The following is a 16,539-nucleotide window of genomic DNA, read 5'->3' as shown; positions in this document are numbered from 1 at the left end:
TGAGGAGGAGGTTGTGATGGGTGGGTCACGTGGTGCAGGGTGGAGAGGATTTGATGGGTGGGTCACGTGGTGCAGGGTGGAAGGAGTTGTGATGGGTGGGTCACGTGTGCAGGGTGGAGAGAGGATGTGATGGGTGGGTCACGTGGTGCAGGGTGGAGGAGGAGGTTGTGATGGTGTCACGTGGTGCAGGTGGAGGAGGACGACAACGAGGAGAGAGGAGGGGGTGACCCAGACCGGTATTGGAGTGGCACCCCTCGCCATTGCCCTAACGAGCAGTCGAGAAACGTAGTCACCGAGCAATCTGAGCACTCGCGCGGCTGCTCGGGTGTTCCCCGACACCTCGTTACTGTTGTTGTTGTTGTGTTTTTTTTTTTACTCGTTCCTCCCGCGCGCGCGCGCGAGAGTCGGGACAATAAAATTGAGCGAGGTTAATTCGAAAGAAGCGAACAAATTGCCGGGCAAAAGTCGATAATCGCTTGGAATTCAGCACCCCCACCCCCCCAAACGCACCCACTCCGCCCCCCCCCTTCTCCCCCGCCTCCCACCCCCATCTCTCTCTCTCTGCCTCCCTGCCTCTCACCCGCTGTGTGTCAACTCGTGTTGGGCGTGTGTGTGTGTGTGTCGCAATTCGTTTAACCTTTACGGAGGAGGGAGACATAGGCGGCGCTTTTGGACGCGGAGTTTTGATGTTTGTTTCATGTTTATTGGATTCGTTATACGGCGAACGGGGACATAACTATATTATTCATTTAGATTTTCACTAAAATATATATATTAAAAAAACTGCTCGTTTGCGTGCGGCGGTGTGATCTATATTCAAGATCATAGACTTACAAAGACAAAGATCCCCCGTATAGCCTCAACGACTGTTGGGGCGAGTGCTGTTAGCGAGCCGGCACGGTATGGGGAGGGGGTGGTTTGCTAGAACCACACCCGGCCGCCTTTGTCTCCCCGGTGGTGATGCTTACACATCGCACCAGGTACTCATTTGAGGCTGAGTCGACCCGGTTCAGATAATCATCACTGGTGTTGGCCGTGACGGGAATCGAACTCGGCTCTCTGCCCGGTTCGTAGCGCAGCGTAGCGCTAACCGCTGCACTACCGCTCCCCACTCACAACAACAACCGCCGCTCGTCACTAAGTGACGGTGACGTCACCACGGCGCCTGTGCCAGGCTAGGTGCACTTTGAGGCCACGTGAAGTGTCGACACGCTCGCTGGCAGGAGGTCACGGGGCAGACCCAGGTGCCACGGGTCGACTGAATGAGATGACTGGCCGATGCACCACCTGTGCCCCCCTGCTGTGCCAACCTGCCGCACTTTACCCGCCACGCGTTGTTGTGAGCGTCGCTCTTCTGTCCTCCGCAGTCATTGGAGGGCGACCGCCTCCAACGGCCCAGTAGAGGGTCCTTCACGAGCCTCCCCGCTTAAACAAAGACAAAGAACCCCCGCACTGCCTTGACAGACTGTTGGGGCAAGTGCTGTTAGCGAGAAGCTCCCCACGAAGGCCGGCACGGGCACACGACTGGGTGGGGTGGCCAGCCCACCACGACCGGCCGCCCTTTGTATCCGCAGCAGCGATGTTTAGGCTGAGGCAACCTAGGGGAGGGCCCGAGGATTGGTTCAGATAATCGTCGCTGGCATTGGGTTTCTGCCGTGAGCGGGAAATGATCTCGGGTCGCTGCCGGGTTCAGGTTTAGCGCAGCGCGCTAACCACTGCGCCACCACTCCACACACACAACGCGCTAACCACTGCATCTCCACTCCACACACACAACGCGCTAACCACTGCGCCACCACTCCACACACACAACGCGCTAAGCACTGCACCACCGCTCCTCGCACACACAACGCGCTAACCACTGCGCCACCACTCCACACACACACAACGTGCTAACCACTGCACCCCCGCTGCAAACACACACAAAGCGCTAACCACTGCGCCACCACTCCACACACACACAACGCCCTAACCACTGCACCACCACTCCACACACACAACGCGCTAACCACTGCACCACCGCTCCACACACACAACGCGCTAACCACTGCGCCACCACTCCACGCACACACAACGTGCTAACCACTGCACCCCCGCTGCAAACACACACAACGCGCTAACCACTGCGCCACCACTCCACACACACACAACGCCCTAACCACTGCACCATCACTCCACGCACACACAACGCCCTAACCACTGCACCACCACTCCACACACACAACGTGCTAACCACTGCGCCACCACTCCACGCACACAACGCGCTAACCACTGCACCACCGCTCCACGCACTACACAACGCGCTAACCACTGCACCACCGCTCCACACACACAACGCGCTAACCACTGCACCCCCGCTGCAAGCACACACAACGCCCTAACCACTGCACCACCACTCCACACACACAACGCGCTAACCACTGCACCACCACTCCACGCACTACACAACGCGCTAACCACTGCACCACCACTCCACGCACTACACAACGCGCTACACAACGCGCTCACCACTGCACCACCGCTCCACACACACAACGCCCTAACCACTGCACCACCGCTCCTCGCACACAGAGAAACACGCGCGCGTACAACGCTCATTACAACCTATGTCAATTCAAGAGTCATTTTCCCACCTGGAATTATCACTGGGGGGGGGGGGGGGTGGTGGTGGGGGTTGGAAGTTAAGTAGAGAAATGAGCAACCGCTTTGTGGATCTTTGAGGAGTCCCACCCCCCCCCCCCCGAATCGATGATAATTTAATTACAAGACTAAATTGAGGGTGATTGAGGCTTTTGTGGAGTTGACCTTTGGATAATGTTGTTTGTGTGTGTGCGCATGTTGGGGTTAGGCTATCGGGTGCGGTGTTCGTCACCAACCCCCCCCGTCCCCTCGCCCCCCCGTCCCCTCGCCCCCCCCCTCGCCCCCTCGCCCCCCCCGTCCCCTCGCCCCCCCTCCCCTCGCCTCCCCCACCCCCACCCCCCCCGCCCCCCCGCCCCCCCTCGTGTGCCGTTCCGATCTTCATTGGTGCTCGCGAACGGCGATTGCCTCACTCAGTCTACCGAGGCACGAGGGAGTTTATTGTCTTTTGGAGCTGTGGTACAGCGGTTAGCGCGCTGTTCTACCATCCCGGCTACCCGAGTTCGATTCCCGCTCACAGCCACCAACGTTGGTGACGATTATCTGAACCGTTCCGGGGCCTCCCCTAGGTCAACTCAGCCTTAAATGAGTACACGGTTCAATATGTGGGAGCGATACCTCTGTGCACGTGTTTTATGTAAATCTATGAATCTGTATGCGAGTCTCTGGTTCTCTCTGTGAGTCTGCGGGTCTCTATGTGAGTTTGTGGATGTTTTTGTGAGTCTACGGGTCTCTTTGTGAGTATATGGGTCTCTATGCGAGTCTACGGGTCTCTATGTGAGTCTGTGGATGTTTTTGTGAGTCTATGGGTCTCTATGTGAGTATATGGGTCTCCATGTGAGTCTGTGGGTCTCTATGTGAGTCTGTGGGTCTCTATGTGAGTCTGTGGATGTTTTTGTGAGTATATGGGTCTCTATGTGAGTATGTGGGTCTCTATGTGAGTCTATGGGTTTCTATGTGAGTATGTGGGTCTCTATGGCAGCTATTGATGGCTGGGCTGAGGTCATCAATTCACTACACTCGAGATCCCGGTTTAGATCGCTGTGGTTGAGCGGATGACACACGGATTGGAACCTAGGCCTTGAGAGAGTTCCAGCTCCCAGTCTCTGAACCTCTCGACCACCCGACCCCCTCCCACTCCACAGACTTGATTTGTGAATGAAGATTTGTGAATGAAGATTGGTGTGTCCATGACGCTTTGTGTGCAACGAGAGGAAAGATCAGAGTTAGATTTTAATCCACCACTAAATCAATTATCAAATAAGCATCCCCCCCTCCTCCACCTACTCCCTCCCCCTCGTCCTCGTCTCCCCCTCCCCTCCCTCCTCCCTCCTCCTCCCTCCCTCCTCCCTCCCGCTGCTCCCCCCCCCCTCTCCTCCTCAACATCTCTCCCCTCCCACTCTATCCTCTGCGTGTCCCTCGCATCGAAATAAAATACGTGTCTTGACTCCGTTGGCTCTCACTGTGTTATAAATAATGGTTTAATTATATTTAACAAATTACGACTTGGGAAAGACGCCAGGGTCTTAAACTATATTATATTTTTTAATTAGCACTATAAATCGAGAGTGAAACGTAATGTATTAGGTGGTGGTGGTGGTGTAGTTAATGGAGGTGGTGATGATTGTACTTGCAATGGTGGTCATAGCGGTGATGATGATGTAACTAATGAGGATGTAGCTGATGATGTTGGAAATATGTGTACGTGATGTGTGCATGAATGCATGCAGACTGCATGTCTGTGTATACGCGTTCGTCGCTTACGTAGGTTGCTGCTCGCTACCAACACTTGTCCCAGCAGTCTGTTAAGCTCCGCGGGGGATGTTTGTTTTTGGTTGTCGCGTACACACGCATGCAAGTGAGTGAGTGAGTAGTGTGTGTGTGTATTCTCGTGTGCCGTGCCCGCTCACAGCAGAATCAGAATCCGTATTTTTCCTCGAGGAATTCGACGAGCTATGAAGCTATTTTTCACAAATGTCCAGGAAGGAACCTCGGGTCAGAAAGTTACAACAACAAACAATACGACAACATGATAGGAGTGTCAAGTATAGGCACGGTAGACAAATCACCTAAACATATATGTTTATCTTCTTGGTTCTTTCGGTAAAGTCACGTAGAATAGAAATAATAAAATAATAAAAATGATTTGTGAATGAGAATTGTAAAATAAGAATTGTAAAAATAAGAATTATTTTATCATGTTTAATTTTTATTATTTTATTATTTCCATTCTACGTGACTTTACCGAAAGAACCAAGAAGATGAATCCCTGCAGTCACGAAAGCTTTAAATCGAAGCATTTGTTTATTACACCAGGTAAGGGCCCTCTAAGCTACAGAGCTCTTTTTCAAAAGCGACTTGGCCACAAATTGATAACTCGAAGAAGTGGCCTTAACCACGTGGAATATACACATCGCAGCCGAACAATCTCAAAGCGCTTGCCCCAACAGGAAAGGCTACGCGGAATATCTTTGCAGTTTGTGCGTGAACGCACGTGGTCAAACGGTTACAAGAAATATCGATGCATGCGTGCGTGCATATGGACAAACGTGATTTAATGCGCGCCTAACTCATAAATCAGGTGGCCAGGAGCGGCGAAAACCACACCGGGGCCGCTTTTGTCTCGCCGGTGTCAAATTATTACACAGCACACCGAGTACTCATTTAAGGCTGAGTCGACCTAGGGGATGACCTCGAAATGGTTCAGATGCTCGTCACTGGTGTTGGTGGCCGTGACCGGGGAATCGAACTGGGAGTCATGCCAGCCGCTACGGCACTACCGCTCCCCACTTCGAAAAATGTGCTAACAGCACTTGCCTCCGACAGTATGGCAAGGCTGTGTGGGTCACCTTTGCCTTTGTATGTGAACAAAGACAACTATTTGTCCGTACGGCCTTAACAGACTGTAGGGGCAAGTGCTATTAGCGAGCACCTATGAAGGCCGGCACGGCACACGAGGAGGTGGGTGGCCAGCACCACGCCCGACCGCCTTTGTCTCCCCAGTGGCGATGTTTACACACCGCACCAGGTACTCATTTGAGGCTGAGACGACCTAGGGGGTGGCCCAGGACCGGTTCAGATAATCGTTACTGGGTGTTGGCCGTGAGCGGGAATCGAACCCGGGTCGTTGGGTTCATAGCGCAGCGCGCTAACCCATACACCCACATCCCCCCACGTACACACACATAACCACGTGCATCTCCTCTCCACAGCTGTAACCGCACATGACCCCTGGTGACCTCTATTCTCGAACCACTCCACCACCACAAGCTCCTTCTTTCTCTCTCTCCCCCTCTCCACCTCTCTCCCGAGTGAGCCCCGTGTATCTGAGACGCTCACTAAAGCCTTTGATGTTAATTACCCCCCCCCCCCCACCAACGCTCCCCCCCCCTTCGTTAACTAGACGCACAACAACTGGGCTCTCCGCAGGCATCATCATAGCCCGATAACCCCCACCTCACTCCCCTCGCACCCCCCCCCCCCAAAAAAAAATCCCCACGCACTCCCAAGTCGCGTTTCTCACGCCGATATGTAAATGTCACGCGGTAATATTTAATGACTGGTATTGCGGATACAACGTGTCACCAGCATTGCTGTGCCGCAGGCTATGGGAGGGATAGGCGGAGGGGGAGGGGTGAAGAGGGGAGGGGGGATGGGAGCAGAGGAGGAGGAGAGAAGGGAAGAGGGAGGAGAGGGTGGGAAGGTGTTTGTAGGACAAGGAGGCAGCAGGGATGTTGGTTGTTCGGACAAGGTGACATGATTAGACAAGGACGATAGGTTGATGATGATGACGGTGGGAAAAGACAGTGGTGCTGATGATGATGATGACGGTAATGCTGATCATTATGGTGATGGTAAAGAATGGTGTTGCTGATAATCATGGCGATTGTGATGGTGACAGTGATGATGATGATGATGTTTATGAATATTCTGTGTTGCTATGTTCTGTCCCCACTTACCACCAACTCATGTCCATCACCAACCACTGCCAACCGCCAACAACATCAACCACTCCGAAACATCAACAACCACTGTTAAACCCACCACCACAACCACCACCCCCACCCACCCCGCTCCACCTCCTCCCCACAACCACCGCCACCACCTCTAACCACAACCATCTCCTCCCCATCACCATCATAACCACCTCCTTTCCACCACCTCCACCACCTTCTCCCACCACAACCATCTCCTTCCCATCACCACCACCTCCTTTCCACCACCACCACCCACCACCTCCCACCACAACCATCTCCTCCCCATCACCACTACCACCCACCTGCTCTACATCCTCCTCCCCACCACCAACTACACCACCTCCACCACCTTCTCTCACCACAACCATCTCCTTCCCACCACTACCACCACAACCCACCGTCACCACCCACCAACTCCCACCACAACCATCTCCTCCCCATCACCACCACAACCACCCACCTGCTCCCACCACAACCATCTCCTCCCCACCACCAACTACACCACCTCCACCACGTTCTCTCACCACAACCATCTCCTCCCCATCACCACCACAACCACCCACCTGCTCCCACCACAACCATCTCCTCCCCACCACTACCACCACCACAACCCACCGTCACCACCCACCACCTCCCACCACAACCATCTCCTTCCCACCACTACCGCCACCACCCCACCTGCTCTACATTCTCCTCCCCACCACCACCTCCACCACCTTCTCTCACCACAACCATCTCCTTCCCACCACCACCACCACCACAACCCACCGTCACCACCCACCACCTCCCACCACAACCATCTCCTCCCCATCACTACCACAACCACCCACCTGCTCCCACCACAACCATCTCCTCCCCATCACCAACTACACCACCTCCACCACATTCTCTCACCACAACCATCTCCTTCCCACCACTACCACCACCACCACCCCACCTGCTCTACATCCTCCTCCCCACCACCACCTCCACCACCTTCTCCCACCACAACCATCTCTTCCCCATCACCACCACCACCCACTTGCTCTACATCCTCCTCCCCACCACCACCTCCACCACCTCCTCTCACCACAACCATCTTCTTCCCACCACTACCACCACCACAACCCACCCACTCCACCTACTCCTGCCCACCGTCACCACCCACCAACCCACCCACAGCCGCTCGACTACGAGCGCAAGCACGCCTACACGCTCACCGTGGAGGCGTGGAACCCGGTGGCGGGGGGCAGCAGCTCCACGGCGATGGTGCCTTTGGCTGGCTCCACGCGCCTCCTCGTGAGCGTGGAGGACGCGGACGAGGGGCCCGTCTTCTCCTCCGGCCGCCTACGAGTTCGAGGTGGCCGAGAGCCAGGGGCCACGGCACCCCCTCGGCACGGTCACGGCCCTGGATCCCGACGCAGCGGCCAGACCCGTGCGGTAAGCGGAGAGAGAGAGAGAGAGCGGAGAGAGTGGAAATCGAGAGGAGAGAGATTATGGAGAAATAGCGGGGAGAGGAGAGTGGGATTGGAGAGATTTTTGACTTTGAAACTTCTTTTATTGCCGCCAGCAGCAACAGCACTGGAGGCGATTCCGATATGAAATACACAAAGTCACCAGCAAACAAATGAAAACAAACGTTATAAATCCACGCGCTGTGGCGCTAAATGCACCACACACAATACGAAAGAAAAGTCACGTGGTGGTGGTGGTGGTCATCGCGCACGCCACGGTGACGAGCGAGCGCTTCAGAAGGTGAACACGAGGGTGCTGTGCACGCTGGTGCAGAGTGGGGCTTGTCCGGCTCCCCAGCGTTCGAAGAAGACGTGCTGCACATCACCGACATGTGTGTGGTACGCGTGCTCAGAGAGAGAGCAGAGAGAGAGGAGATGAGAGAGAGGAGATGAGAGAGAGGAGATGAGAGGAGAGATGGATCTCGCCTTCACTTCAAAAGGGGATGACTCCACCAAACAATATCATGGCGGCGGTGCGCAAACACAATTAACAACAATATCAAGACGTTCCGTATCGAACAGCGCCGTATGTGTGGCTCTAAAATGAAAATCATTTATAATACACGCCGTTCCATTCCTTCCCAGCGCACAGAAAGGTCACTACCGCTATGGGTCTCTATGTGAAATGTATGTGTGTATTTGCTAGTATATGGGTCTCTATGTGAGTCTATGGGTCTCTTTGCGAGTCTATGGGTCTCTATGTGAGTCTATGGGTCTCTATGCGAGTCTATGAGTGTCTTTGTGAGTCTATGGGTCTCGACAAGTTTGTGGGTCTCTATGTGAGTCTATGGGTCTCTTTGCGAGTCCATGAATCTCTCTGTGAGTCTATGAGTGTCTTTGTGAGTCTATGGGTCTCGACAAGTTTGTGGGTCTCTATGTGAGTCTATGGGTCTCTATGTGAGTCTATGGGTCTCTATGCGAGTCCATGCATCTCTGCGTGAGTCTATGGGTGTCTTTGTGAGTCTATGGGTCTCGATAAGTTTGTGGGTCTCTATGTGAGTCTTTGGGTCTCTATACGAGTCGTTGGTGACCAGGCTGCACCTGTACACCCGTGTCATCTCTGTGGTGCTGCGGCTGAGACGTGGCTCAGCGTCTCTGATCTCTGCACCACCAAGGCCACCTCGAGACTAATACCCATCACTGCAGCAATGGAATCCAACTGGAACATCACTGACATGATAGATCATTCGCTTCCCTTCGTTATCAATGCCATCCACCCACCCACTCACCCACCCACCCACCCACTCACCCACTCACCCACCCACCCAATCATTCATCCACCCATTCATCCTCCTGCAGCTACTACCATGACGATTGTTCCAGTGAACTTATCTCACCGATTCACTCCACTCACACACTCACCCACCAACCCACTCACCCACCAACCCACTCACCCACCAACCCACTCTCCCACCAGCCCACTCACTCACTCACCCACCAGCCCACTCACTCACCCACTCACTCACTCACCCACTCACTCACTCATTCACCCATTCACTCAGTCACCCACTCACTCACCCACTCACCCATCCACCTACCTACTCACCCACCCACCTACCTACTCACCCATTCACTCACCCACTCACCCACTCACTCACCCACCCACCTACCTACTCTCCCACCCACCTACCTACTCACTCACCCACCTACCTACTCACCCACTCAATCACTCACCCATCCACCCATTCACTCACCCAGTCATTCACCCACTTACTCACCCACTCACCCACCCACCTACCTACTCATCCACTCACCCAATCACTCTCCCGTCGCTACTGCATGACACCTGTCCCCTTCGAACTGATCTCTCTGATTCTCTCCACTCGCTATGTATTAGAACCTCGTGTTTATGTTATAAAATACAGCGTCTAGTGTCTAGGGTATAACACGTAGCGTGTAGTGTATAGGTTATAACACGTAGCGTGTAGTGTATATGTTATAATATACTGCGTGTAGTGTATAGGTTATAACACGTAGCGTGTAGTGTATGAGTTATAACACGTAGCGTGTAGTGTATGAGTTATAACACGTAGCGTGTAGTGTATAGGTTATAACACGTAGCGTGTAGTGTATAGGTTATAACACGTAGCGTGTAGTGTATGAGTTATAACACGTAGCATGCAGTGTATAGATTATAATAGACTGCGTGTAGTGTATGAGTTATAACACGTAGCGTGTAGTGTATAGGTTATAATAGACTGCGTGTAGTGTATGAGTTATAACACGTAGCGTGTAGTGTATAGGTTATAATAGACTGCGTGTAGTGTATGAGTTATAACACGTAGCATGTAGTGTATATGTTATAATAGACAGCGTGTAGTGTATGAGTTATAACACGTAGCGTGTAGTGTATAGGTTATAATAGACTGCGTGTAGTGTATGAGTTATAACACGTAGCGTGTAGTGTATAGGTTATAATAGACTGCGTGTAGTGTATGAGTTATAACACGTAGCATGTAGTGTATATGTTATAATAGACAGCGTGTAGTGTATAGGTTATAATAGACTGCGTGTAGTGTATAGGTTATAATAGACTGCGTGTAGTGTATGAGTTATAACACGTAGCGTGTAGTGTATAGGTTATAATAGACTGCGTGTAGTGTATGAGTTATAACACGTAGCGTGTAGTGTATATGTTATAATAGACAGCGTGTAGTGTATAGGTTATAATAGACTGCGTGTAGTGTATGAGTTATAACACGTAGCATGTAGTGTATATGTTATAATAGACAGCGTGTAGTGTATAGGTTATAATAGACTGCGTGTAGTGTATAGGTTATAATAGACTGCGTGTAGTGTATGAGTTATAACACGTAGCGTGTAGTGTATGAGTTATAACACGTAGCGTGTAGTGTATAGGCTATATAACACGTAGCGTGTAGTGTATGAGTTATAACAGACAGCGTGCAGTGTATAGGTTATAACACGTAGCGTGTGCTGTGTAATTGTTGAACACGCAGCACACGAACCCCCACGGTTACCGCAGCGTGATCCCCGCTCTCTCCCTCTCCCATTTATCTCTCCCATTTATCTCTCCCCCAGCCACGCTGCTCTTCTTGCTCCCCCCTCTCTCCCCCCCGCTGGTGCTCCCATGGCCATTTCTCAAGCCCGCAGCGACAAATTGCTCGAGCAAGTGTAGCCGCATTCCGATTAATTAGGCAGATACTGGGAGGCTGTCCCGCAACAGCATCTCGGCAAACCTCGCTTTGATGGCAGCTCACACCGCCCTCCCCCACCACACCTCTTCGATGTGCGTCTGTGCGCGCGCGCGTACGTGTCCGTGGTGGTACGCGCGCGCGCGTGTGTCCGTGGTGGTACGCGCGCGCGCGCGTGCCCGTGGTGGTACGCGCGCGCGCGCGTGCCCGTGGTGGTACGCGCGCGCTCGTGCCCGTGGTGGTACGCGCGCGCGCGTGTGTACACGTCTAAGGGCGCCACGGTGGCTATGAGATTCTAGATTTGAAGCTTTCGTGACTGCAAGGATTCATACTCTCATGTTTTTTTCGGTAAAGTCAGGTAGGTAAAAAATAAAATTTTATTTTTTACCTACGTGACTTTACCGGAAAATGTTTTTTTTTACCTACGTGACTTTACCGAAAAAAACCTGAGAGTATGGCTATGAGATGTTAACTACCTCGTCTGGTATGCAGGAGGTCGTGGGTTCGATCGCGACCCTGACGCCTGCTGTGTATTTGGAGTTTGCGTGTGTCTCTCTCACCATCACGGTGGCTAGGAGATGTTAACCACCTCGCCTGGTATGCAGGAGGTCGTGGGTTCGATCGCGACCCTGACGCCTGCTGCTGTATATTTGGAGCTTGTGTGTGTGTGTCTCTCTCTCTCACTCTACGCGTGGATTTTTCTCCGGGTCCTCCGGTTTTTACCTCCACATTGAGAAACATGCGCTTTAGAGTATTTATAAATTTCCACGTTATAAGCCACTTTGTTGAGCTGTCATTTGTGGCCAGGTCGCGTCTGAAAAAGAGCGATATAGTTCAGCGGGCCTTACCCGGTAAAATAAATAAAATAAAATGTTTAGTAGTTTCTATGCGTGGGGAGCGGTGGCGTAGTGGTTAGCGGCCCGCGCTACGAATCCGGCGACCAGAGTTCGATCGCCGCTCACGGCCACCAGCACTGGTGACGATCATCTGAACCGGTCCTGGGCCTCCCCTAGGTCGACTTAGCCTCAAATGAGTACCTGGTGCAGTGTGCGAACATCGCCACTGGGGAGACAAAGGCGGCCGGTCGTGGTGCTGGCCACCAACCATCTCGCTAACAATACTTAGACTCCTATAACAGTAAAAAATGTGTTTACCTGGTAACGGCCCCTCTGAGCTATGTAGCTCTTGTTCAGAAGCGACCTGCTCGCGATTGATAGCCCAATTAAGTAGCGTATCATCACGTGGACATTTGTAGCAGCCAAATACTCTGAACGCGTGGTGTTCTCATTATAGATGTGGAGGGTAAAGCCCAGAGGACCCGCAGTAAAATCCACAGGACGACGTCGGAGAGAGAGTGAGAGAACACGCAAACTCCAAATATACACAGCAGGCGTCAGGTTTAGGGATCGAACCCACGACCTCGTGCGTACCGGGCAAGGTGGTTAACATCTCGCCACGGCGGCGCCGAGATGGTGGTAGCGATTCGTCTGTCCTAAGTGTCACTCGGCCTCTCGCTTCTGGCCCCGCCTACTTATATAGCCTCCTGGCATCTCTCCCACTTTACAAACACATTGTCCTGCGGAGGGAGCTGGTAGGAACGTTGGGTTGCTCGGTCAATGGCCAGGGTCAACGGCGGCGTGGTGTATTCCGCAAATATGCCCGACTGTGAGGGCGGGCACAAGCCGGCGTGAGTAGGTTAAACGTTGAGTTTTTTAAGGGCACCACGGGGTGACCAGCCCCTCCCCACCCAGCCCCACCCCTCCCACCCCCGACCCAGCCCCAGCCTCCCCACACAGTCCCTCCCCACCTTCTCCACCCTGCCCCTCCCCACCGTCCCCACCCCGCCCTCCCCACCAGGCCCACCCAGCCCCTCCCCACCCGCCCACCCAGCCCCTCTCCACCCTGCCCACCCAGCCCCTCCCAACCCAGCCCCACCCTCCCCACCCGCCCCACCCAGCCCCTCCCCACCCTCTCCACCCAGCCCCTCCCCACCCAGCCCCTTCCCACCCTCCCCTCTCCACCCAGCCCCTCCCTGCACAACGGACGAACACAATAATCCCCTGTGGGCTGGTGTAACCAGAGGTTCCTACCAGTATACATTTTCTTGCTGTGGTGTTCACACCTGATGATGATTGCTTGTGTTGCAATCGAAACGTCCTAATTTAATTGGATTTTTATATTTTATTCATTATTTATTATTTTATTTACCTACGTGACTTTAGCGAAAGAACCAAGATGTATCTGTCGAGTTGATGCTATAGTTGCTCAGGCAACCAGATGAGAGAGTTCATGAGATACCGCAAGAGTGACCCCACCCCTCTCTCCTCCACGGGGCTGGCAATATCCAGCCGTCGTAGGGGGACGATGGTTGCTGTTCTAGATTTGAAGTTTTCGTGACTGCAATGATCCATACTCTTTGGTTCTTTCGGTAAAGTCACGTAGATGAAAAAACTATAAAAATGAAATAATAATAAAATAACAATAACATTTTTAAATAAGAATAAAATAGAAATAAAATTAAAAATAAAATTAAAAATAACTAAATTAAATCACGGTTAGATTGCAACACAAGTACTCATCATCAGGTGTGTAAATCACAGCTAGAATTTGTTTTACTAAAGTAAACATTTTTTCTTTTATTATTCTTTTTACTATTTTTTCACCTACGTGACTTTACCGACGATGGCTGTGTTTGTACTCCGGGTAGTGATGAGTGTTTGTAATTAATATTTAATAACACACGCTGTCACGCGTCTGCTGGGTGCGTCGAAGTGGATTTGACGCCGCACTTAGTCGCCCGTCAGTACCGATGTTCGTTTGACATTTCGATGTGCCCTGAAGGAGGGGCATTATCCGAAACGTCGCCAACTATATCTGTTTATTTTTCCTATCTTTTAAAAGCCATGTGTAAAGTTATTGACGGTTATGTTGTTGTTGTCACATTCTAAATGCAGCTCTGGAAGGGTTAGATAGCTGATATACAACTGATGTATGTCTCCCCCTTCCGTGTTCGTGTGTGTGTGTTTGTCTCGGTGTGTGTGTGCGTGCGTCTCGGTGTGTGTGTTCGTGTGTGCGTCTCGGTGTGTACGTGTGCGTGTGTGCAGCTACTCGATCGATCGCAACACCGACGTCGACCGTCACTTCGACGTCGACCCCCTGTCGGGCGTCCTCACCGTCGCTCGGCCGCTCGACCGCGAGTCCACCGAGCTCTTTAACATCACGGTGATCGCCACGCAGGCCGGTGAGCGTCACTCGCAGGGTCACTCCACCTCGCAGGGTCACGCCGTCTCGCAGGGTCACTCCGCCTCGCAGGGTCACTCCGCCTCGCAGGGTCACTCCGTCTCGCAGGGTCACTCCGTCTCGCAGGGTCACACCGTCTCGCAGGGTCACTCCGTCTCGCAGGGTCACTCCGCCTCGCAGGGTCACTCCGCCTCGCAGGGTCACACCGTCTCGCAGGGTCACTCCGTCTCGCAGGGTCACTCCGTCTCGCAGGGTCACTCCGTCTCGCAGGGTCACTCCGTCTCGCAGGGTCACTCCGTCTCGCAGGGTCACACCGCCTCGCAGGGTCACTCCGCCTCGCAGGGTCACTCCGTCTCGCAGGGTCACACCGCCTCGCAGGGTCACCCCGTCTCGCAGGGTCACTCCACCTCGCAGGGTCACTCCGTCTCGCACCACCCTCACGCCTCGTCACAGGGTCACCCGTGGAGAATCACACTCTCTATCACCACACTCACTCACTCTCACACTCACTCTCTATCGCCACACTCACTCTCTATCACCACACTCACTCACTCTCTCACACACTCTTACTCACACTCACTCTCTCACACTCTCTCTCTCACACACTCTTACTCACTCTCTCACATTCACTCTCTCCCACCCACTCTCCCGCCCACTCTCCCACCCACTCTCCTTTTCACTCTCCCACACACTCTCCCATTCACTCTCCTATTCACTCTCCTGCCCACTCTCCCACTCACTCACTCTCCCACCCACTCTCCTATTCACTCTCCCACTCACTCTCCCACTCACTCTCCCACCCACTCTCCCACCCACTCTCCCACTCACTCACTCTCCCACCCACTCTCCTATTCACTCTCCCATTCATTCTCCCATTCACTCTCCCACCCACTCTCCCGCCCACTCTCCCACTCACTCACTCTCCCACTCACTCTCCCATTCACTCTCTCACCCACTTTCCTCTCTCCCACTCACTCTCCCACTCACTCTCCCACCCACTCTCCCACTCACTCTCCCACTCACTCTCCCACTCACTCTCCCACCCACTCTCCCACCCACTCTCCCACTCACTCACTCTCCCACCCACTCTCCTATTCACTCTCCCATTCACTCTCCTATTCACTCTCCCACTCACTCTCCCCCCCACTCTCCTATTCACTCTCCCGCCCGCCCTCCCGCTCCCTCCCCCAGACGACCAGGCGCTGGTGGGCCGTGCCCCCGTCACGGTGCGAGTCCTCGACGTCAACGACAACGCCCCCGAGCTCCTGGGGCCCGACGAGCTCGTGCTGTGTGAGAACACGCCCGCTGGCCAGGTGCGGACCACGTGGTGGGCGGGGCATGATGGGGGGTGGGGCAGTGGGGGGTGAGAACACTTCCCCTGGTCAGGTGCGGACCACGTGGTGCGCGGGGCATGATGGGGGGTGTGGCCTGGGGGGTGAGAACACGCCCCCTGGCCAGGTGCGGGCCACGTGGTGTGCGGGGCATGACGGGGGGTGTGGCCTGGGGGGGTGAGAACCCTTCCCCTGGTCAGGTGCGGGCCACGTGGTGTGCGGGGCATGACAGGGGGTGTGGCCTGGGGGGTGAGAATACACCCCCTGGCCAGGTGCGGACCACGTGGTGTGCGGGGCATGATGGGGGGTGGGGCAGTCGAAATCGTGGGGGGAGGGGCTTATATTCTTAGGTTTTTTGGTAAAGTCACGTAGGTGAAAAATTTAAATTAATAAAAATAAAGTAAAAATAAAATAAATTATTTTATTTTTATTATACGTTTATTAATTTTATTTTACTTTATTGAAAATGAAAATTAATAAAAGTAAAATAAAATAAATTATTTTATTGTTATTTTACTTTTATTAATTAAATTTTATTTTACTTTATTAAAAATGAAAATTAATCAAAGTAAAATAAAAATTAATTATTTTTATTTTTATTTTACTTTTATTAATTTTATTTTTTTACCTACGTGACTTTACCGAAAAAACCCTAAGAATATGAATCCTTGCAGTCCCGAAAGCTTCAAACCTAGGGGAAGGGGCT

The 16,539-nt window shown here is 52.9% G+C and overlaps 1 protein-coding gene across 1 annotated transcript in view; it reads left to right on the top strand.

Annotated features, from left to right (window-relative positions):
- The first annotated feature begins 6,516 nt into the window (after positions 1-6,516).
- The window catches only part of LOC133354871 (cadherin-8-like), a 28,480-nt gene continuing 18,457 nt past the window's right edge, over positions 6,517-16,539 (top strand). Inside the window, 5 exon segments of the mRNA XM_061572022.1 lie at positions 6,517-6,537; positions 7,776-7,931; positions 7,933-8,033; positions 14,367-14,503; positions 15,694-15,815. Coding sequence (XP_061428006.1) covers positions 6,517-6,537; positions 7,776-7,931; positions 7,933-8,033; positions 14,367-14,503; positions 15,694-15,815 — 537 coding nt within the window.

Source organism: Lethenteron reissneri, chromosome 49 (genome assembly GCF_015708825.2).
Source record: "Lethenteron reissneri isolate LAM-NWPU_2019-01 chromosome 49, ASM1570882v1, whole genome shotgun sequence".
Lineage (NCBI taxonomy): Eukaryota > Metazoa > Chordata > Hyperoartia > Petromyzontiformes > Petromyzontidae > Lethenteron > Lethenteron reissneri.
This window is presented reverse-complemented; position numbering and strand designations above follow the sequence as displayed.